Here is a 24,999-nt window from a genome sequence, read left to right on the forward strand (position 1 = left end):
CTCACACGCATAACTATTTCATGTTTCTAAATTATTGCTTTATTCAGACGAAATGTACTGCTATGGGATCCCCCATGGCTCCTAACTATGCTAATTTGTATGTGGGTTACATGGAGAAACAGTCTATTTTCAATTCTCTCAAATGTTTTCTTGCCTCACATCATTATTTGGAAACGGTATATTGATGATATTTTTGTTCTATGGAGGGGTGATGCAAAACAGCTCCAGGCGTTCCATGCTTTTCTTAACTCCTGTTCTGAGCATCTGAGATTTACTATGCAATCTGATACACGTCAAATCAGTTTTATTGATTTTCTGAGAAGATAATGTTCTATACACTGATCTTTACAGGAAGCGTACTGATCGTTAACAGTTTGTTGAGGGCTGATAGTTGTCACCCACTTCCCTTGAAAAATAGTTTGCCCTACAGCCAATTCTGTCGAATCAAAAGAATTTGCGAAAAACAATCCGATTTCGACAGAAATATGGCTGAGACTCAAAGAAAGTTCAAGGAGAGGGGCTACAAGAATGATCAGATTAATATTGGCATTGAGAAAATTCAAAACAAAACATTACCTTTTTCAAGGTCAGTCTCGCAAAAAGACGCATTCTTGCGTTCTAACTACCCGCTATTCAAAGTGTTCTGAACAAATTAAGGGAATTGTTCACAAACATTGGCACATCCTAAAATCCGATGGTAGTCTCTGTAATGTGCTTTCGGACCTTCCCTTGGTCGTATTCTCGCGGGGCAGAAATCTCAGAGACCAATTGGTAAACTCTGATTTACCACCCCAAGATATTCCTGAACAATGTCTATTTGCGCCCCTACTGGATGGAAATTACAAATGTAATGGCTGTGCTCAATGCAATGGCACTTATAAATGTAGATCCTTCAAACACCCACAAACAGGGAAATCGATCCCAATAAAAGGTGTTATTACGTGCTCCACTAAGGCAGTTATTTATCTTATAACTTGTCCTTGTGGTAAAAAAAATATGTAGGTAAAACAAAGCGCGAATTAAAAGTACGTATCTCAGAGCATCGTAGCACCATTCGATGTAAAAACTTTACTTATCCAGTTGCGGCCCACTTATTGGAGGCAGGCCACTCTATTTCGTCTCTGCGTTATATTGGCATCGAACATGTCACCTCCCTAGGACAGGGGGTGACCTTGATAATTTATTGTTAAAACGAGAGGCTGCCTGGATCTTTAATTTAAAGACCCCAGCGCCCTTCGGTCTCAACGTACACTTTGATCTGAAGCCATTCTTGTGATTATTGTGACTTTGCCATTGTAATTGTTTGTAAGCTTGTGTAGTCAAATTAATCTATGATCGTATGCTATCCATTTGTTGTTTGTACGCTGTTCTTTGTATGACATTTTAATATTTTATTATTAACCAATGATATTAGGCCACTCTTGTCCATGATTACAGACACCTGTGTCTTTTGACACTATATAAACGAGTCATCCCGCAGTTTGTGATTATACCCTGATGAAAACAGCTTGGCTGTCGAAACGTTGGTAATTACATTTTTGCATCTGAGCTCCTAGAGGGTGCGGCTCTCTTTTATTTTCGAGTGTTGATCAAAAGACACAATTGAGGCAGATTTTGAGGTTGTTTATTAATTTCATTGTAATAAACCATTTAAATGAAATTTCCATTGAATGTATTATTGGTCCAACATTGAACATAACGTAAACATATCATTATCATGCATTTTAATTGAAGACAATACAAGTTGCCAAAAACTGCGAATGAATCTTTCACTCAATAAAATGTAGTTAAAATGTTTTGGTGTTCCCTGAGCCAATCAGATGTATTTCCTTCACATGTTCCAAGCCAATGGCCATTCAGTAATCTCAGTGACTAGTGAGAGGCCAGCAGTGCATTTCAAAAGATGTAGTTAATATTCTGCAAAATGTTAAAATGTATATGGATGTTAAACCTTGTTATGATAAGAGATTATTATTTGGGATAATAGCTTGTAAACAAACATCCAATGCCTTTGTACTTCATTGCAAGATGTCAGTAAGGCATTACTACACATTGATTCTACTCAAATATCCATTGACAGTGAGTGGCGACTGAACTGCATTCGTTAGTGATGCAGTCGCATCATATCATTTTATTCTCTTACAATTTAGAACCTTTGCTTTACATCTTCCCACATATACTCAATGCAGTTCCCCCCCAAACTGCAATCAGTTTGTCAGCCACTTTTTCTTACCCCCACCCTACCCATCCCCACCATATTGCAACATCAGTGTAGTGTAATGTCCAATAGTCTAAACTTTCTCCCTTCAACCCCGACTCATCTGGGTCTATGCCTCTCCATTCCTGACCCTGTCCTCCAGAGCCTTCAGCTCTCCCTCCACCTGTTGGGGGAGGTCGGCTCCCACCTGCTGGGTAAAGTACGCCCGCAGCTCCTGGGTCTCCTTCTCCCAGAAGGCCTTGGGCAGGTCGAAGAGGGCCCCCATGTCCACTTTGCTGCCCAGGCCCTGCAGGTTGATGGCTCCCTCCTGTGGCACCCAGCCCACCAAGCTCTTCTTTGCTGCCTCGTCCTCCCTCTCGCGGCCGCAACGCTTGAAGATCCACTCCAGCACGCGTGCATTATCCCCAAAGCCTGGCCAGAGGAAGGAGCCCGACGTGGGGTCCTTACGGAACCAGTTAACGTGGAAGATCTTGGGCAGGTGGGTGGGGGCCTTGCGGGTCTCCATGCTGAGCCAGTGGGCCAGGTAGTCACCGAAGTTGTAGCCGAAGAAGGGGCGCATGGCAAAGGGGTCATGCATGATAACCTTGCCTAGGGATGAATTTTTTTTTTTAATCAAAAGGTCATTGCTTTATACATTGACACTGCTGGAGAGGAATCAGGGAATACAGTATACCACCCAATCAGGGGATATTAGCCCTAGATATGTTTTTCCTGTTCTATTCTATAATTTTCCATTGTACTCTATAGACAGCTCATATCCACTTAAATGACGTACTAACACATGTAATTCTATGACAAGCTCTTTAATGAGGTTTATGAGGTACTGTACCTTTGTACTCAGCGGCTGCTGTGGCCTCAGACCTCATAGAGGCTCCCACAAACACACCGTGACGCCAGCTAAACGACTCATACACCAGTGGGACACCTGGGAAACAGAGAGGTCAGGGGTCAGGACAAGGCCAACAGTGTGACAGAGTGTCCCACAGCTACACACTGGGAGCAAGAATTTTAGAACATACAATTTCAAAACAGTTATAATCCAGAATAACCTATTTTCCAGTTACATTAACCAAACGGTATAATTTGTAACACTATACCACCAGAGGCTTGCTTTATAGGAGTGTATGCTACATGAATACAATGACAATATAATATTATTCTTGTTGTATACGAGTTCCTAAACCACAGTTTAGTCATTGGATCATTAAAGGCCACTCACCCTCTGGCCTTCTGCCCCCGAAGATGATGGCATCGATGGGCACTCCCTCGTCACTCTCCCACTGGGGGTCGATAATGGGACACTGGGCCGCCGGGGTACAGAACCTGGAGTTGGGGTGGGCACACGGGGCAGAGTCTCCTGTGGAAGAAGAGAAAGACGGTGAATACTATTAACAGAATAAAACATTATGACTGTATATAAATTAGTAGTACTGGTACATGAACATTTCTACAACATTGGATTTGATGATAAGCATATAAATAACTTAGAAACATGATTACATTGTTTTTAATGCTACTATATTCATGGATAAACACGATGTAGTGATTTACAAAGAGTTTACTAATGGTTAACTCTAAGTAGTTTATGAGTAGACATTCTAATGAAGTGTTACTGTGTACTTTCTCTACCCAATGACAACACAAGGACAGTGTCACACCATGTCTCCAGGAGGCACTGTTAACGCTACAGTAAGTCAACTCTACCTCTCCACTGTTAACACTACAGTAAGTCAACTCTACCTCTCCACTGTTAACGCTACAGTAAGTCAACTCTACCTCTCCACTGTTAACACTACAGTAAGTCAACTCTACCTCTCCACTGTTAACGCTACAGTAAGTCAACTCTAACTGTCCACTGTTAACACTACAGTGAGTCAACTCTACCTGTCCACTGTTAACACTACAGTGAGTCAACTCTACCTGTCCACTGTTAACACTACAGTGAGTCAACTCTACCTGTCCACTGTTAACACTACAGTGAGTCAACTCTACCTGTCCACTGTTTAATTTTTATTTGACCTTTGTTTCACTAGGCAAGTCAGTTATGAACAAATTCTTATTTTCAATGACGGTCTAGGAACAGTGGGCTAACTGCCTTTTTCAGGGGCAGAACAACAGATTTTCATCTTGTCAGCTCGGGGATTCGATCTTGCAACCTTTTGGTTACTAGTCCAACGCTCCAACCACTAGGGTACCTGATGCCCCACTACAGTGAGTCAACTCTACCTGCTTTCCAGGATTTGCCATGCCAGTCGGTCAGTGAGACCCCTGCAGCAGGGGGGTCCAGTCCCTCCCACCATACCCCTCCGTCGCTGGTCTCGCCTACGTTGGTGAACACTGTGTTTTTGGCGATGGTCGCCATGGCGTGAGGGTTGGTCTTCAGGGACGTGCCAGGAGCCACGCCGAAAAAGCCGTTTTCTGGGTTGATGGCCCTGAGTTTACCTGAGGAGAAAGTGACAAGGTGAGTCACAGAGATGCATTTAAGGATTTGCTCCTTGAAGAAGTGATGTAGTCAACTTAATAATTTCCTCTCTAAGAAAAGGAGGGGAAAGGACTTGACAAGTGGGAGTTACTGATTTTAGTTGCAATGGGTTGTACAATCTGTCTGGCCATGAAATTAATAACATGAGTGTGAATGCTCTTGTATGTTACTGTTTGAGCCTTTACTAGTCTGTCATTGTCTCTACAGAAGCTCTGAGTCTCAGAGTGTGTGTTGAGTGTGCATCCCTCCCCTCACCCTGGCTGTCAAACTTCATCCAGGCGATGTCGTCTCCCACACACTCCACAGTCCAGCCAGGCAGCGCAGGCTTCATCATGGCCAGGTTGGTTTTCCCACAAGCACTTGGAAACGCCGCCGCCACGTAACGCTTCACTCCCCGAGGATTGGTGATGCCCAGGATCTAGTCGGGGAGGAGTGACAGGAAAGAGAGAAAGAGAGAGAGGGAGATATTTTCTGAGAGGGTAGGTGTGGCATTGACTGGGCAGTTTCTCCGGTAATGTAGGAACATCAGAAGGGACTAACTAACTACTCACTGCTACTGCATGAGGCACTGACTGTGTCACATACAGTATGCTCTAGAGGTCAACCGATTAATCGGAATGGCCGATTAATTAGGGCCGATTTCAAGTTTTCATAACAATCGGAAATTGGTATTTTTGGACACCGATTTGGCCGTTTTTTATTTTTATTTTTTACACCTTTATTAAATCTTTAGTTAACTACGCAGGCCGGTTTAGAACACATTTCTTATTTTCAATGATGGCCTAGGAACGGTGGGTTAACTGCCTCGTTCAGGGGCAGAATGACAGATTTTCACCTTGTCAGCTCGGGGGATTCAATCTTGCAACCTTACAGTTAACTTGTCCAACGCTCTAACCACCTGCCTCTCATTGCACTCCACGAGGAGCCTGCCTGTTACGCCTGTTACGCAAATGCAGTAAGCCAAGGTAAGTTGCTAGCTAGCATTAAACTTATCTTATAATAAACAATCAATCAATCATAATCACTAGTTAACTACACATGGTTGATGATAATACTAGTTTATCTAGCGTGTCCTGCGTTGCATATAATCGATGCGGTGCGTATCGTTGCTCCAATGTGTACCTAACCATGAACATCAATGCCTTTCTTAAAATCAATACACAGAAGTATATATTTTTAAACCTGCATATTTAGCGAAAATAAATCCAGGTTAGCAGGCAATATTAACCAGGTGAAATTGTGTCACTTCTCTTGCGTTCATTGCACGCAGAGTCAGTGTATATGCAACAGTTTGGGCCGCCTAATTTGCCAGAATTTTACGTAATTATGACATGACATTGAAGGTTTTGCAATGTAACAGGAATATTTAGACTAATGGATGCCACCCCTTAGATAAAATACGGAACGGTTTCAGTATTTCACTGAAAGAATAAACGTCTTGTTTTCGAGATGATAGTTTCCGGATTCGACCATATTAATTAACTAAGGCTCGTATTTATGTGTGTTATTATGTTATAACTAAGTCTGTGATTTGATAGAGCAGTCTGATTGAGCGGTGGTAGGCAGCAGCAGGCTCGTAAGCATTCATTCAAACAGCACTTTCGTGCGTTTTGCCAGCAGCTCTTTGTTGTGCATCAAGCATTACGCTGTTTATGACTTCAAGCCTATCAACTCCCGAGATTAGGCTTGTGTAACCGATGTGAAATGGCTAGCTAGTTAGCGGGGTGCGCACTAATAGCGTTTCAAATGTCACTCGCTCTGAGACTTGGAGTGGTTCGAGCCCAGGGAGGAGCGAGGAGAGGGACGGAAGCTATACTGTTACACTGGCAATACTAAGGTGCCGATAAGAACATCCAATAGTCAATAGAGAAATAGTCTTATAAATACTATATTAACTACAACCTAAAACATCTTATCTGGGAATATTGAAGACTCATGTTAAAAGGAACCACCAGCTTTCAGATGTTCTCATGTTCTGGGCAAGGAACTTAAACATGAGCTTTCTTACATGGCACATATTGCACTTTTACTTTCTTCTCCAACACTTTGTTTTTGCATTAATTAAACCAAATTGAACATATTTCATTATTTATTTGAGGCTAAATTGATGTATTATATTAAGTTAAAATAAGTGTTCATTCAGTATTGTTGTAATTGTCATTATTACAAATAAAAAAATAAACAATTGGCCGATTAGAATTGACTCTTTTACTCATTACTATGTTCCCTGTCTGCTCTTCATGTCTAAGATACAGTATTCCTGTTGGAACCCCTTCAAAAAAGGGAAAGGTGGGTTCACCCCTATCAGGTTCCCCTACCCCTAGGTGCACCCCTATCAGGTCCCCGTTCTCACCAGCATGTGTTCGGCCAGCCAGCCCTCATCCTTGGCGATGCGCGAGGCGATCCGCAGAGCGAAGCACTTCTTGCCCAGCAGAGAGTTGCCTCCGTAGCCGCTGCCGAAAGACAGGATCTGCCTGGTGTCTGGCAGGTGGGAGATCAGCACCTTCTCTGGGCTACACGGCCACGAGTTGACCAGGGGAGCTGGGAGGAGCGGAGGAGGAGGTGGGGAGCATGGGAGGAAGATGGTGATGGGGGGGGGATTTGAAAGCAAGGAATGGAATAGATGGAGAAAGACAAAATGAGGTGAGGCAAATGGTGCTTGAACGGCATACTGCTGAACATGTATAATTATGTAGGATACAGTTAATGTCAGAAGTTGAAATACACCTTAGCCAAATACATATAAACTCAGTTTTTCACAATTCCTGACATTTCATCCTAAAAATTCCCTGTCTTATGTCAGTTAAGATCACCACTTTATTTTAAGAATGTGAAATGTCAGAATAATAGTAGAGAGAATGATTTACTTCAGCTTTTATTTATTTCATCACATTCCCAGTAGGTCAGAAGTTTACATACACTCAATTAGTATTTGGTAGCATTGCCTTTAAGTTGTTTAACATGGGTCAAACGTTTCGAGTAGCCTTCCACAAGCTTCCCACAATAAGTTGGGTGAATTTTGTTATGGCCACTCCAATACCATGACTTTGATGTCCTTAAGCCATTTTGCCACAACTTTGGAAGTATGCTTTGGGTCATTGTCCATTTGAAAGACCCATTTGCGACAAAGCTTTAACTTCCTGACAGATGTCTTGAGATGTTGCTTCAATATATCCACATCATTTTCCTCCCTCATGATGCCATCTATTTTGTGAAGTGCACCAGTCCCTCTTGCAGCAAAGAACCCCCACAACATGATGCTGCCACCCCCGTGCTTCACGGTTGGGATGGTGTTCTTCGGCTTGCAAGCCTCCCCTTTTCCTCCAAACATAATGATGGTCATTATGGCCAAACAATTCTATTTTTGTTTCATCAGACCAGAGGACATTTCTCCAAAATGTATGATCTTTGTTCCCATGTGCAGTTGCAAACCGTAGTCTGGCTTTTTTATGGCAGTTTTGGAGCAGTGGCTTCTTCCTTGCTGAGCGGCCTTTCAGGTTATGTCGATATAGGACTGTGGATACTTTTGTACATGTTTCCTCCAGCATCTTCACAAGGTCCTTTGCTGTAAGTTCTGGTAATGATTTGCACTTTTTGCACCAAAGTACGTTAATCTCTAGGAGACAGAACGCGTCTCCTTCCTGAGCGGTATGACGGCTGCGTAGTCCCATGGTGTTTATACTTGCGTACTATTATTTGTACAGATGAACGTGGTACCTTTAGGCGTTTGGAAATTGCTCCCAAGGATGAATCAGACTTGTGGAGGTCTGCAATTTATTTTCTGAGGTCTTGGTTGATTTCTTTTGATTTTCCCATGATGTCAAGCAAAGAGGCACTGAGTTAGAAGGTAGTCCTTGAAATACATCCACAGTTACACCTCCAATTGACTCAAATGATGTCAATAAGCCTATCAGAAGCTTCTAAAGCCATGACATAATTTTCTGGAATTTTCCAAGCTGTTTACAGGCACAGTCAACTTAGTGTATGGCAACTTCTGACCCACTGGAATTGTGGTATTGTGAATTATATATGAAATAATCTGTCTGTAAACAATTGTAGGAAAAATGACTTGGGTCATGCACAAAGTAGATGTCCTAACCGACTTGCCAAAACTCTAGTTTTTAACAAGACATTTCTGGAGTTTTAATGACTCCAACCTAAGTGTATGTAAACTTCCGACTTCAACTGTATGTGATATGCAACAATGTTGTTGTTTTCCAAGTTTATGATATAACTTACAAGATGGCGATAGAGAGAGAGTCTCTGGGCAGTGGTACCTTTCAGTGGGAGAGGTTGCCCAAGGGAGTGCTGGCAGCGCACAAACTCTGCCCCCTGTGACAGCTTGTCCATGACTGGGGTGCCCATGCGTGTCATTATGCCCATGCTGGCCACCACGTAGGGCGAGTCCGTCACCTGCACGCCAAACTTAGACAGCGGAGAGCCCACCGGGCCCATACTGAAAGGGATCACATACATGGTTCGACCTGAGGAAGAATGAGGAAATTAAGTAATTAAAATTTTAATTGAGTGTTAGACATTATTTCCCATTACAGACAAGTCTCATTTGGCTAGTTGAAAGCCTTGGTGTCTCAATAAAATTTGAATGTTTCAGAGAATCATTTAACCCCACACTTTATTCCTAAACTCTACCATTTGATATTTAATGACTCTTGACCCTCTTACCGTCTAAATAGTCTAATTAGTCCAAATTGGACTTCAGTAGTGTAACATGCCACTGGCGCCTTAGCAAGTTATTTTAGAAGTTTAGGCCGGTTTTCTGTGATGCAAAAATAGGCATTTAAAAAAGTGACAAACCCAATTTGAATGAAGACTGACAGTCCATTACAGACAACTGATACGGGCAGCTGAAACTATAGAGAGGTTGTGTTAAACCTCTTGTCTGAAAGCCCCAGAGTAGAACGGCGTGTACAGTACAGTACCTGCCATGCAGCCTGGGAAGCGGTCCTTCCTGGCCTTCTGGAAGTCACCCTCACTCATCCAGCTGCCCAGCTGGCTCTTAGCCCCCCCACCGGGGGTGGGGATGGTGTCCCTCTGGTTCTTGGTGACGATCACCGTCTTACTCTCCACGCGAGCCACATCCTTGGGGTCTGTGCGTGCCAGCCAGCTGCCCAGACAGAAAAGCCATAAACAGACTATTAATTATCTTATAATTCTTTATGGCAATGAGTATAACAGGCTTGGAGTCTTTTGTTGATCTCAAGGCCACAGTGGAAAAGGTGACCCAGGAGATTCTTTGATGTATGACTGAAATTGTTTCAGATTAATATTACAGAGTCAGACAGATAACTTTGTTTGACAGACTTAGTACTCTAAATAACGTACATTCAATTGAAGAATTCTTCACTAACCAGAATATTTTTTAATGTATTCTGCTCTACATTAACTTAGATCACTAGTGAACTTAACCTGCTTTGTGACATAAAGACCAAAATTCCTACTAAACCTGTGTAGCAGTGATCACAGCAGCACTCACCAGTTCTCATACTTTGGTAGCTTCTTCACCATGCCCTCCTTCTCCAGGCCAGCTAGGATGTGGGCCGACTCTTCTGCACTCCCCGTCACCACATGCACATTGGCAGGCTTGCACTCATCCACCGCCCCCTTCACAAAGTCAGCCACCGCTGGGGGCAGAGAGGGGATCGAGGCCAGGGAGCGGACCCCCACAGATGCCCCCACGCCACCCCGTCTGTACCAAGACACAGGGAGGTAGAAGTGGGTGTGTTACAGAGGTTTACAGGGGAGGAACTGTATTCAAACATACTGTACTATACAGACATGATATTAGGTTGCTGGCTGATAGCAGCTGTAAGAGGTGCAACACTATGATAATTTAGCAACTCGCAGTTATCAAATAAGATGTGCCCCAAATGGATATCAAATTTAAATCTGGTGTTAAAATAGGCAACACAATAGGAGCAACATTTAAATACTGGGTAGCAAGATGCACAATCAACCCCTTCAGTATGGTTTCAGGGATGCAATTCTATTGAGAGTAGATTACAGGAAAATGTGTCACTACATTCTTACTATTAGTGCTAGTATTAGAGCAATTCACAGGTAAATAATGCAATGGGGCAATGGGGTGTCACTGAGGAGTAGACTTGGGTCCTTCTCCAAACGGATTCTTGGGAATTTTGTTTTACCTAAACCACGGCAAGCACTGTGAATGTGTTACTTCTGAACATATTCTAGAATAACATTTCATTATCGGGTGTATGGTTAGAAACAAATAATACCCATACATGTTCACTATTATTTAATCATCTGCATGAGACAGACATCACAACCTGACACTTCGGCTCAGAGCTCTTTATAATGGTGGAGGCACGTAGGGGGGCTTTCTTTTGTTTGTTAACAGCCCAGTGTTCACAAGCAAGGGTAAAACACAATCAATTACAACATGCGTGAGAGCTCTGGCTAGCTGACTAGAAACACCAGGTGCGATGGTTGATGGTTTGACTAAAAAAAAAAACTGAGGAGGATTCTATGTGTGCTCAGATGCACTCTTCAATTGAAACTTTGTTTTAATTTTTTTATAACTCTTTATACTGACGTGTCTAGGAACCTCTGGAGCTGGTTTGGCTATCTCTTTGTCTCTAGGAGCTGCCTCATAATTTGACTTGCATTCCAACTCATGGCTAGGTCTATTGACTAATTTGTCTAAGAATTTAAATCACACTATTCTACCTTGGTAGCTAGGTGAAAGACAGGTTCCGGTAAAAGGGCTGACAAAGTCTGTTCCAATTGGCTGCATTGTGGGTGTCATTAAACTTCCTGTGTAAACAACGGCCATTTCTAAAGGAAGGGTTAAAGGCTGCCCAGTGTCCTACGTGCAAACTGAGAATATAGGTTGTTGTTGGTGGGAAAATGCCCAATGTCACAGGGAACAAGTATTGTTTAAACACTGTTTAACCATTTATGTGATGAGAAGTCATCTTAGATCTTCTCCAGTTTATGAAGTCTATTATAAGTGATTCATTTCTGCATGCAGTCGACCAGATGTGTGTATTGAGAAACTTCAGACTGGGAGGGAAGGAGAGAGAGACCTTTTGCCCACAAAGTACTGAGCAGGAAAAGAGGGAGCAAGCAAGAACACAAAAAATGAACCATAAGAGGAGAACGGTTAGGCTTTCCACCCTTTCCTCTGTGTAGATTGCCATTCTCAGGAACAGGTCACTGCAAGCAGACTTTACTGAAAATCTATAGAGCACATACTGTTGGAGCTTTTTTAATTTTTACATTTTTATTTCACCTTTATTTAAACAGGTAGGCTAGTTGAGAACAAGTTCTCATTTGCAACTGCAACCTGGCCAAGATAAAGCATAGCAATTCGACACATACAACAACACAGAGGTACACATGGAATAAACAAAACATAGTCAATAATACAGTTGAACAAAATAAAACAAAAAGTCTATATACAGTGAGTGCAAATGAGGTAAGATAAGGGAGTTAAGGCAATAAATTGGCCATGGTGGCAAAGTAATTACAATATAGCAATTTAAACACTGGAATGGTAGATGTGCAGAAGATGAATGTGCAAGTAGAGATACTTGGGTGCAAAGGAGCAAGATAAATAAATAAATACAGTATGGGGATGAGGTAGGTAGATAGATGGGCTGTTTACAGATGGACTATGTACAGGTGCAGTGATCTGTGAGCTGCTCTGACAGCTGGTGCTTAAAGTTTGTGAGGGAGATATGAGTCTCCAGCTTCAGAGATTTTTGCAGTTCGTTCCAATCATTGGCAGCAGAGAACTGGAAGGAAAGACGACCAAAGGAGGAATTGGCTTTGGGGGTGACCAGTGAGATATACCTGCTGGAGTGCGTGCTACGAGTGGGTGCTGCTATAGTGACCAGTGAGCTGAGATAAGGCGGGGCTTCACCTAGCAGAGACTTGTAGATAACCTGTAGCCAGTGGGGTTGGCGACGAGTATGAAGCGAGGGCCAACCAACGAGAGCGTGCAGGTTGCAATGGTGGGTAGTGTATGGGGCTTTGGTGAAAAAACGGATGGCACAGTGATAGACTGCATCCAGTGTGTTGAGTAGAGCGTTGGAGGCTATTTTATAGAGGACATCACCGAAGTCGAGGATCGGTAGGATGGTCAGTTTTACGGTATGTCTACTGTATGTTTGTCAGCATGAGTGAAGGATGATTTGTTAAATTATAGGAAGCCAATTCTAGATTTAATTTTGGATTGGAGATGCTTAATGTGAGTCTGGAAGGAGAGTTCACAATCTAACCAGACACCTAGGTATTTGTAGTTGTCCACGTATTCTACGTCAGAGCCGTCCAGAGTAGTGATGCTGGACGGGCGAGCAGGTGCGGGCAGTGATCGGTTGAATAGCATGCATTTAGTTTTACGTGCGTTTAAGAGCAGTTGGAGGCCACAGAAGGAGAGTTGTTTGGCATTGAAGCTCATCTAGAGGTTAGTTAACACAGTGTCCAAAGAGGGGCCAGAAGTATACAGAATGGTGTCGTCTGCGTAGAGGTGTACCAGGGAATCACCAGCAGCAAGAGCAACATCATTGATGTATACAGAGAAAATAGTCAGCCCGAGGATTGAACCCTGTGGCTCCCCCATAGAGACTGCCAGAGGACCGGACAACAGGCCCTCCGATTTGACACACTGAACTCTATCAGAGAAGTAGTTGGTAAACCAGGCGAGGCAATCATTTTAGAAACCAAAGCTGTCGAGTCTGCCAATAAGAATGTGGTGATTGACAGAGTCGAAAGCCTTGGTCGATGAATACGGCTGCACAGTAATGTCTCTTATCGATGGCGGTTATGATGTCAAAGTTCGAAGTTGTCGTTTAGGACCTTGAGCGTGGCTGAGGTGCACCCATGACCAGCTCTGAAACCAGATTGCATAGAGGAGAAGGTACGGTGGGATTCGAAATGGTCGGTAATCTGTTTGTTAACTTGGCTTTCGAAGACCTTAGAAAGACAGGGTAGGATAGATATAGGTCTGTAGCAGTTTGGGTCTAGAGTGTCACCCCCTATGAAGAGGGGGATGACCGCGGCAGCTTTCCAATCTTTGGGATTCTCAGACAATACGAAAGAGAGGTTGAACAGGCTTGTAATAGGGGTTGCAACAATTTCGGCTGATCATTTTAGAAAGAGAGGGTCCAGATTGTCTAGCCCGGCTGATTTGTAGGGGTCCAGATTTTGCCGCTCTTTCAGAACATCAGCTATCTCGATTTGGGTAAAGAAGAAATGGTGGGGGCTTTGGCGGGTTGCTGTGGAGGGTGCCTGGCAGTTGACCGGGGTAGGTGTAGCCAGCTGGAAAGCATGGCCAGCCGTAGAGAAATGCTTATTGAAATTCTCAATTATAGTGGATTTGTCAGTGGTGACAGTGTTTCCTAGCCTCAGAGCAGTGGGCAGCTGGGAGGAGGTGCTCTTATTCTCCATGGACTTTACAGTGTCTCAGAATTTTTTTGAGTTAGTACTACAGCATGCAAATTTCTGTTTGAAAACGCTAGCCTTAGCTTTCCTAACTGCCTGTGTATATTTGTTCCTAATTTCCCTGAAAAGTTGCATATCACGGGGGCTATTCGATGCTAATGCAGAACACCACAGGATGTTTTTGTGCTGGTCAAGGGCAGACAGGTCTGACGTGAACCAAGGACTATATTTATTCCTAGTTCTAAATTTTGTGAATGAGGAAGGAATTAAGATGGTGAGGAAGGCACTTTTAAAGAATAGCCAGGCATCATCTACTGACGGGATGAGGTCAATGTCATTCCACGATACCCCGGCCAGGTCAATTAGAAAGGCCTGCTCACAGAAGTGTTTTAGGGAGCGTTTGACAGTGATGAGGGGTGGTCGTTTGGTCGCAGACCCATTACGGATGCAGGCAATGAGGCAGTGAACGCTGAGATGTTGATTGAAGACACCAGAGGTGTATTTGGAGGGCGAGGTAGTTAGGATGACATCTATGAGGGTGCCCGTGTTTACGGATTTGGATTGTACCTGGTAGGTTCATTGATAATTTGTGTGAGATTGAGGGCATCAAGCTTGGATTGTAGGATGGCCGGGGTGTTAAGCATGTCCCAGTTTAGGTCACCTAGTAGCACAAGCTCAGAAGATAAATGGGGGGCAATCAATTCACATATGGTATCGAGAGCACAGCTGGGGGCAGAGGGAGGTCTATAGCAAGTGGCAACAGTGAGAGACTTGTTTCTGGAAAGGTGAATATTTAGAAGTAGAAGCTCGAATTGTTTGGGTACAGACTTGGATAGTAATAGAAAACTCTGCAGGCTATCTTTGCAGTAGATTGCAACACCGCCCCCTTTGGCAGTTCTATCTTGGTGGAAAATGTTATAGTTAGCGATGGAGATTTCAGGGTTTTTGGTGGTTTTCCTAAGCCAGGATTCAGACACGGCAAAGACATCCGGGTTGGCAGAGTGTGCTAAAGCAGTGAGTAACTTAGGGAGTAGGGAGTACTTAGGGAGTACTTAGGGAGTAGGCTTCTAATGTTAATGTTCTTTTGTCCTGTCATGTTGAGCCCAATTGTTAGAATCACTTGAGCGTCTGTCTAGAACTTAACTCACGATAAATAAGAATTAGGGAGCCAAGAGTGAGTGGAGGTTGGTTTCTATTTTTCTTTTAAGGGATCATCAACTTAATTCAGCCAAGGGGCAATTATTGAGCAAATCGTCAGGGGGGCTGGAACATAATTACAAATAATTTGTTGACTGCAAATTGACCACAAGAAGCCCAAAATATCATAATTTCAAACCTTGCTTACATTTCTATACAATCTTGCTATAATGCTTGGGAATTCTTGAGAACAGATTTCCAAAATGTAAATAACTTGGAGCTGATTTCCTGGTGTTTTTACAGTGTTTTATGTATGTCCAACATGAACATGAAAATGAATAAAATCATATATATTTTGCTCAGAAAACTTGGGGGCCAAATAAAACCACCAGTGGGCCAAATTCGGCCCACGTTTTGTCAGTTGGGGAACCCCGGTTTTCTCTTTTCTTACTTTTCAAAAGTTCCCCTCTCCTCCGTTTCACCTTTGATGGCTTATTTCATCCTCCTGCCCTCTCTCTCTCTCACCCCATCAGTCACTTTTGACAGATTGTCATGGTAGATGTATAAGGTAAAGGGAGGAGAGGTGCTCAACATATAACATGTGCTCATATGTATTGTATTTTAAAAAAATAATGTTTTACCTCTATTTAACTAGGCAAGTCAGTTAAGAACAAATTCTTATTTTCAATGACTGCTTAGGAACAGTGTGTTAACTGCCTGTTCAGGGGCAGAACAACAGATTTGTACCTTGTCCGCTCGGGGATTGGAACTTGCAGCCTTCCGGTTACTCGTCCAACGCTCTATCGACTAGGCTACCCTGGCGCCCCATATAAGCACAACATGTTTCCATTTAAGGGTACAGCAAAAGTCCCAGCTTCCACTACAAGTACCATATAGCAGCACTTCTGAACAAATCTGCTTGTGTCATTTTTCAATGTAGCTCACCATACCTATGTATGATATGTTTACGAATTGCATTTTATAAAAAATATTTGGTTGGCGGTATATATAAAACAATATAAAACACCTCTTTGGGTGAATTCACTTACAGTATACCCACGTTTTCAGTCACAATTTTCTTATACCACATAAAATGACTTGCATGATATTAATAAAAATGAAGCGTGGTTTGTTGAAATGTTGTAAGATAGGCCTAATGCACTTTTATATTTGTATGAAACGGTTAATAGTTCATTTTTGATAGGCTAACGTTACTTGATGAAGACATGCTGTTATAGCAACTCTGTGCTTTTGTCTTGAAACTAAAATGTAATGAGTGTAGCCTACAGACAAGAAAATAACTCATTCAACTGTCTGCACACACAGGCTTGTGGATTGTTGCATTATTCAAGAGTGTAATATGGTTTGGTTGCATTATTCAATAGTGTATACGTTTTAGAGGAAAAGCATCTGTCATTGTTCAATAGTTTATGGATCCTGGCTTGTGACCAATGTTCCCTCTAAGATGCGCGCAGCTCCCCCAGGGACTGCCTTGCGAAAGAAATATCAGCCAGCTCAGAGAAGCACAAGATTGAACTTCACTCAACTTTCTAGAGTTTTCCCCGTTAGTTAACACTATCAACGTTTCCCTTTACCGTGGGAATTGTGATCGAATCAACGCAATATTAGCCACTTTCAATGCAACATACCAAAACAAAATAAAGTATGCAAAACTTAAGATGTAAAACTGACTATGCAAGAGGTTTTGTTGTAGGCAAAACGCATCGGAGTAGGATTCTATTGCATTGACAGGCACACTCAGGCCCTACTCTACACAGACCAGTGTGTCATAGCCAATCAGAGCTGCAGATATGCAAACAGACCATTGCCATATATGAATTTGTACCATTCACCAGTGGTGTAAAAGACTTAAGTAGAAATACTTTAAAGTACTACTTAAGTAGTTTTTTGGGGTATCTGTACTTTACTTTACTATTTATATTTTTGCCAACTTTTACTCCACAACATTCCTAAAGAAAATAATATACTTTATACTCCATACATTTTTCCTGACACCCAAAAGTACTTGTTACATTTTGAATGCTTAGCAGAACAGGAAAATGGTCCAATTCACACACTTATCAAGAGAACATCCCTGGTCACCCCTATTGCCGTTGATCTGGCAGACTCACTAAACATAAATGCTTTGTTTGTAAATGATGTCTGAGTGTTGGAGAGTGCCCCTGGCTATCTGTACATTTAAAAACAAGAACTGTGCTGTCTGGTTTGCTTAATATAAGGAATGTGAAATGAGTTGTACTTTTACGTTTGATACTTAAGTATATTTTAGCAAATACATTTACTTTCGATACTTAAGTATATTTAAAACCAAATACTTTTAGACTTTTACTCAAGTAGTATTTTACTGGGTGACTTTCACTTAAGTCATTTTCTATTAAGGTATCTTAACTTTAACTCAAGTATGATAATTGGATACTTTTTACACCACTGCCATTCACTTTGAACTGGACTGTGTTTACAGCATGAGCGGTCGTGAGTAGATGAGCTTGTTTTAAGATCAAAGCGAGAGCTACACTGCCGTTCAAATGTTTGGGGTCACTTAGAAATGTACTTGTTTTTGAAAGAAAAGCACATTTTTGTCCATTAAAATAACATCAAATTGATCAGAAATCCAGTATAGACATTGTTAATGTTGTAAATGACTATTCTAGTTGGAAACGGCTGATTTTTAATGGAGTATCTACATAGGCGTACAGAGGCCCATTATCAGTAACCATCACACCTGTGTTCCAATGACATGTTGTTTTAGCTAATCCAAGTTTATCATTTTAAAAGGCTAATTGATAATTAGAAAACCCTTTTGCAATTATGTTAGCACACCTGAAATCTGTTGTAATGATTAAAGAAGCAATAAAACTGGCCTTCTTAAACTCGTTGAGTATCTGGAGCATCAGCATTTGTGGGTTTGATTACAGGCTCAAAATGGCCAGAAACATAGACCTTTCTTCTGAAACTCGTCAGTCTATTTTTGTTCTGAGAAATGAAGGCTATTCCATGCGAAAAATTGCCAAGAAACTGAAGATCTCGTACAACGGTGTGTACTACTCCCATTACTGAACAGCGCAAACTGGCCCTAACCAGAATATAAAAAGGAGTGGGAGGCCCTGGTGCACAACTGAGCAACAAGACAAGTACATTAGAGTGTCTAGTTTGAGAAACAGACACCTCACAAGTCCTCAACTGGCAGCTACATTACATTTCTTGCATGGAATAATAGCCTGTAGATATTCCATTAAAAATCAGCCGTTTCTAGCTACAATAGTAATTTACAACATTGACAACGTCTACACTAGATTTCTGATCAATTTGATGTTATTTTAATTAACCAAACATGTGCTTTTCTTTCAAAAACAAGGACATTTCTAAGTGACCCCAAACTTTTGAACGGTAGTGTACATGTAGCGACTTTTGCAAATGCACATATGTACATTTCCTTTGCTAGTTATTAGCCCAGTTATAGCTACATTGTAGTCAGCAATGGCACAAAACATGTGCATTTCTTGACATCTTTCAAAAGCGAGTCAGGTAAAGAGCCTTTTTTTGTCTTAAAGGGGCAGTGTTGTATTTTGAGACAGGCTAAAATAAGCTAAGAAGCCAATAGGCAGAGGGTAGCATAATTTGGCTGATTCTCTGTAATAACGGCATGAGAATACTTATGCATTTTATTTTGAAACAATATTTTCAGTCACATCCTTGTCTGAATGACAAGTGGTTAACACGTTTTAATGTCAAGCCCTGCATGTATTTTTCAAAATTCTCATGGAATGTAGGCCTACATTGAACACCAAGCATTGGCCACCTCTGTCGGCTGAACGATAGAACAACTATTTCCATGTTAAAATGTTATGTTATGGCATTTTCTCCATATTTCTTTTATGGTAGACCACTCTGGTAGGCCTACATTATAGAGGTCGACCGATTAATCGGAATGGCCGATTACTTAGGGCCGATTTCAAGTTTTCATAACAATTGGAAATCTGTATTTTTGGACGCCGATTTTGCAGATTTAATATATATATATTTTTTTCCAACTATATTTAACGAGGGAAGTCAGTTAAGAACACATTGTCATTTTCAATGACGATTTAGGAATGGTGGGTTAACTGCCTTGTTCAGGGGCAGAACGACAGATTTTTACCATGTCAGCTCAGGGATTCAATCTTGCAACCTTACAGTTAACTAGTCCAACGCTCTAACCACCTGCCTCACAAGGAGCCTGCCTGTTACGCGAATGCAGTAAGAAGCCAAGGTAAGTTGCTAGCTAGCATTAAACTTATCTTGTAAAAAAACAATCAATCAATCATAATCACTAGTCATAACTACACATGGTTGATGATATTACTAGTTTATCTAGAGTGTCCTACGTTGCATATAATCGATGCGGTGCGCATTCGCGAAAAAGGACTGTCGTTGCTCCAACGTGTACCTAACCATAAACACCAATGCCTTTCTTAAAATCAATACACAGAAGTATATATTTTTAAACCTGCATATTTAGCTAAAAGAAAGGTTAGCAGACAATATTAACCAGGTGAAAATGTGTCACTTCTCTTCCGTTCATTGCATGCAGTCAGGGTATATGCAACAATTTGGGCCGCCTGGATCATTGCGAACTAATTTGCCAGAATCTTACGTAATTATGACATAACATTGAAGGTTGTGCAATGTAACAGGAATATTTAGATTTAGGGATGCCATCCGTTAGATAAAATACGGAACGGTTCCGTATTTCACTGAAAGAATAAACATTTTGTTTTCTAAATGATAGGTCGTTAATATGGTCGAATCCGGAAACTATGGCTCGTATGTCTGTGTGTTATTATGTTATAATTAAGTCTATGACTTGATAGAGCAGTCTGACTGAGCGATGGTAGGCACCAGCAGGCTCGTAAGCATTCATTCAAACAGCACTTGCGTGCGTTTGCCAGCAGCTCTTCGCAATGCTTGAAGCACAGCTCTGTTTATGACTTCAAGCCTATCAACTCCCGAGATTAGGCTGGTGTAACCGATGTGAAATGACTAGCTAGTTAGCGGGGTGCGCGCTAATAGCGTTTCAAACGTCACTCGCTCTGAGACTTGGAGTAGTTGTTCTCCTTGCTCTACATGGGTAATGCTGCTTTGAGGGTGGCTGTTGTCGATGTGTTCCTGGTTCGAACCCAGGTAGCGGCGAGGAGAGGGATGGAAGCTATACTGTTACACTGGCAATACTAAAGTGCCAATAAGAACATTCAATAGTCAAAGGTCGTACAAATCGTATAGAGAGAAATAGTCCTATAATTCCTATAATAACTACAACCTAAAACTTCTTACCTGGGAATATGTTAAAAGGAACCACCAGCTTTCATATGTTCTCATGTTCTGAGCAAGGAATTTAAACATTAGCTTTCTTACATGGCACATATTGCACTTTTATTTTCTTCTCTAACACTTTGTTTTTGCATTATTTAAACCAAATTGAACATGTTTCATTATTTATTTGAGGCTAAATTGATTTTATTGATGTATTATACTAAGTTAAAATAAGTGTTAATTCAGTATTGTTGTAATTGTCATTATTACAAATACATGTGTAAAAAAAAAATTGGCTGATTAATCGGTATTGGCTTTTTATGGTCCTCCAATAATCGGTATCGGGGTTGAAAAAAATCATAAATCGGTCAACCTCTACTATATTATGATCAAATAGCCACAGTCGCCTACTTGAACACTGTTAAAAAATTACTTAAAACGGGTACAGCCTCAGTGTTCACAGTAAATGTGCGCCGAAAGTTGCACAGAATTCTCACAACGTTCAAGTTTACACTCAGCAGACCTGAAATCTGCTCACTTGACCCTTAAAAAAATTAGGGAACATTGCTTGTCACTACTGTGATATTTACGGTCAATTTGAGCTGTGGACCAAGAATGTTGCTTTGCCAGCGAAAACTAAAGGTAAGGCAAGGATGTAATGTGAATTGAAAAGTAGAATTATCTTTAGTCTGAGGAGCGTTCCTCAGACTCTCCTTTAGATCTCGTAGTGAGAATAGGACCTAGTCAGGGAGAAATGCGAGGACAAAGATAGCCATGAAAATTGATCATTTCTCAACCCCTGTGGCCCTCTCTTTGGGTTGCAGCTGGGCTTTGCTTAGTCTCATTTCCACAAGGACAATGCAACACACCTCCAAAAATGTAGACCAATCACTGTGCACCACATACAGTCACACCCACACTCCCCCCAAATTGAATGTAAATAGCTTGGTCCATAGTGCATTTTCAGGAACTGAGCAGAAATGCACATATCACATGCAACCTACATACAGAAAAAAAATGTCATAACACATAGACATGCAGAAGTAAGGCATTGAAACTTCTATGTCAATTAGGCGGCTACACAAATCCTGACAATCTCGAATTCACTATGATGCTGTTTCAACACACACATATACACACACACACACACACCAATAATAAATGCATAGTAGACACACAAACATAGAACCCTCTCAAGTTTGTAAGACTGACAGTGTCATGCAGTTCACTCTGAAAAGTAAGGTAAGATGCACTCAAGACTGCTCACATACTTGTTATTATCCGTGTGACGTCACCCAACAGCCTTGAGAAAGAATGGTGAAGAGAAAGTGGAATGACAGAGATTCAAAGCAATAGGATCTTGAAATTCTGTCCGTCATTTTCTATCTCGGGGGCGAACAGCTTTTGAAATCTGGTCGGTCAGGTTTGTGCACCTCCAAGTCGGTCAGACACAAACCAAGACACACAAAGTTGTGTGTGCTGTGCTATATGTCTGTGGCATTTTCTATTAAGATCTTTCTTTGTAGTTCAGTGACATTGGGGTCATTCCATGTCATGTCAGCAAGCCATTACACCCACCATCTCAGATGGTTTTGAAATCATTTCTGCAGTTAGAAACAGATACGATTAGCATTCCTGAACCATTATTTTGTTGACATATAATTTGATTTATGAGAAATAATAAACTAATTGATGGCACTCAAATTGTACCTTTGAATGTATAGAACTCATTGGCTAGCTTGGACTTATTATTTCCTCTGATAATTTTAAAACAAGACTGTCAATTTAACAGCAATTGACAATCAAGTTGGAGATGATGAATGGCTAATTGCAGTGCCTTGCATAGTCTTCAATATGACTTTCCATTCAACAATGAGGATATTTAATCCTAACTTTATGGACATGTCATTTCTAGTTTATGTGTCCTTAACATTTGGTTACAATGCATCTCTGATATTCCCTGAGTTTTCCATCATAAATGTATACCCTATCATCATAAGGATGTTTGCATAGGATTGCTGCCAACAGCCATATCATGAGCGAAATTGCGATAACTGGTAAAAGTATCTTATCCACTATAGTGATATTACTAATTCATGACAACTCATTTTATACCATCATCAGCATTCCATGATTTGCCTAATGCAGTTAAAACATTTTAAATGTAGCAAGGCTGGGAACAGTTCAAATAGACAACGAATACACTATGTACAGCATACTGTACCATGGTTAGTCAATAAGGAAATAATGTGTTTCAAATTGCAATATGCTAGATACTCACCTTCTGATAACTCCAAGCAAAAGACACGACATCTTGTAAAATATAAAATAAAATAGATATCTTCACAAAAAGAGGAGAGACGTGTGCGCTTTAGGACCAACCACAACTCATATCGGATTGGCCTATGAAGAAGAACTCCAATGTTGAGGTAACCTGGTGTAGGTAGGTAGGCTCATGAGAGAACCTTGTACTTTGCAACACGTGTAACTTATCGGAGCGGCATACGCCTTGAACCAAGTTCTGCGCTTCGTTCTCCAAACCGCAACTTCAATGCAAACAAATAGCCAACCGATTGCATATATACACCAAGCTAAATGTATATTTCTTTCGTAAAGTAATCCAGCAGTAGTCTAGGCTATTGATAACGCTATCCGTTCAACAAAGGTTAGGCTATTAAACAGGACTGTCTGAAAACAAATAAAAGGTCTGAGAGGAGGTGTCTCTCATGTTAAACTTGTTTGTTTTCTACAACACTGCAAAGAGAATAAACAAAGTAGAGCATTTCATACAACTATCATATCCTGTCCCTGCTCCTACTGAACAAATCCACTGTTTACTGCCCATGCAACAAAAACGCCTCTACCGGCTGATGCAAGTTCTGACGTTTCTGTATCAGCCAAGACAGAACAGCCACCGTGGTGACTGGCACGTACGGCATATGGATGGAGAATCAAATGTTTAGGAAGAAAGTTGTTGAAGAGTCAGCTGAATAAATGCAAAGTCGTTGAGAAAGTAGTACAGCGGAAGGATGTCTCATAATGACAACAGGCTATTGAAATTCTCTTGACCCAGATGGTCTAGATCCAAAAGTGTTATTTATAATGGGCATAAAATAGTAAGCCTACCTGCGTTATTACACCCGCGACATATCCAGTGCTTAGGTTTAGCAGGATCCTGTCGGAAATGGATCATCCACCTCTCTGTTTTGGCCTGTTTCGTTCCGGAACCTATTTATCCGGTACCTCTCGTGGCATGAAAAATTATTGTAGCTTTTTGCAATGTAAAATAAATTATAATAAAGGCGATCAATGTTCATTCGAGTTGCCTCTTTCTCAACCATGAGAAAGCCTAACATTTAGCCACTGAGGATAAAGGATGTATTTTTTTAAATTGCCTAGCTGTGGAGAGTAGCCCAATAACGCAGTATGGCCTGCAGTCATAAACGCGCGGAAAATATCTCAGTGAACAAACAGCATGCATACAAAACTGGCCTATCGCAATATTTAAAATAGTCTACAATCGCGGGAAAACTCTGGTTGGGAAGCAAATGGCTCCTGCTGAAAAGAGAAGACTCTCAGTCTAATCTGTCAATTTTAGGCTACCAAACCAGTTGATCAACTTCCAAATATTGTTTTACTTTGTAAAACAAAAGAGAGAGAGAGAGTAAGAGGCGTGTGGCACAGAACGGAGCACATATGCCATCACTAGGGAGTGAGCTGCATCATTGGAGTCAGTGAAACTAGAAAGCATTTTTAGGATTATAATTTCCTCCTCATATTATAGCAAATAATATATCTCCACACACCTAGGCTATTGATGGATTCAAGACAAGGTCGTTTTCATTGAGCTCAGATTCTCAGTATCAAAATAGCCTGTCATTTACGATCATGCAGTATTATGGTGCTTTCAAGACAACTGGTCGGAAAGTCGGAGCTCTAGAAAGAGGCCAGCCAGAGTTCCCCACTTGGAATTCTGAGTTGGATGACCGTTCAAAATCAATTTTCCCAGTCGGAGCTCGTCTTGAACGCAGTAAAATCAGAAGTTGGAGATTTCACAGCTCGGAGTTCCCAGTTGTTTTACCAGTTTTGCCAGCATTAAAACAAGATTATGCCGAAGTCTCCAGTCACGTAGAATTGCATGAAATGCGTTTATAAAATGTGTTTATAAAAGGCCAATGCGTTTATTAAAGGCCAAACATTTCCCGGACCCTAGGTCACTGAAAAGGTTTCCACTACGCAAATGTGATGATATACATGCAAAGCTTTAGTATAACGGTTCCGGTACCTCAGCTCCCAATGTCACTCCCCTCTCATGCTCACTTTTTGTTCCGGCACCAAACCGATTTACAAATGAAGCACTGCATAGGATAAATAGGCCTAACAAATTACCTAGGCTATGCCATCATGATTGACACAGATAACGGCA

At 41.4% G+C, this 24,999-nt stretch overlaps 1 protein-coding gene across 2 annotated transcripts; it reads right to left on the reverse strand.

Moving 5' to 3' along the window:
- Positions 1-1,608: 1,608 nt before the first annotated feature.
- On the reverse strand, positions 1,609-23,721 carry LOC118371489 (phosphoenolpyruvate carboxykinase [GTP], mitochondrial). 2 transcript variants are annotated; one of them, XM_035756961.2, is made up of 10 exons: positions 23,700-23,721; positions 10,195-10,407; positions 9,641-9,825; positions 8,978-9,184; positions 7,054-7,241; positions 4,956-5,118; positions 4,445-4,660; positions 3,438-3,575; positions 3,048-3,143; positions 1,609-2,806 (listed from the first exon to the last, which is right to left on the reverse strand). In XM_035756961.2, exons 2-10 carry the CDS (start codon positions 10,224-10,226, stop codon positions 2,328-2,330), a joined length of 1,704 nt encoding a protein of 567 aa, XP_035612854.1. In that variant the 5' UTR covers positions 10,227-10,407; positions 23,700-23,721; the 3' UTR covers positions 1,609-2,327. The 2 variants fall into 2 exon arrangements, with proteins under 2 accessions (XP_035612854.1, XP_035612845.1); XM_035756952.2 differs by lacking the exon at positions 23,700-23,721 and adding an exon at positions 22,855-23,423.
- Positions 23,722-24,999: the final 1,278 nt, after the last annotated feature.

The sequence above is a fragment of the Oncorhynchus keta genome, chromosome 4 (genome assembly GCF_023373465.1).
Source record: "Oncorhynchus keta strain PuntledgeMale-10-30-2019 chromosome 4, Oket_V2, whole genome shotgun sequence".
Taxonomy (NCBI): domain Eukaryota; kingdom Metazoa; phylum Chordata; class Actinopteri; order Salmoniformes; family Salmonidae; genus Oncorhynchus; species Oncorhynchus keta.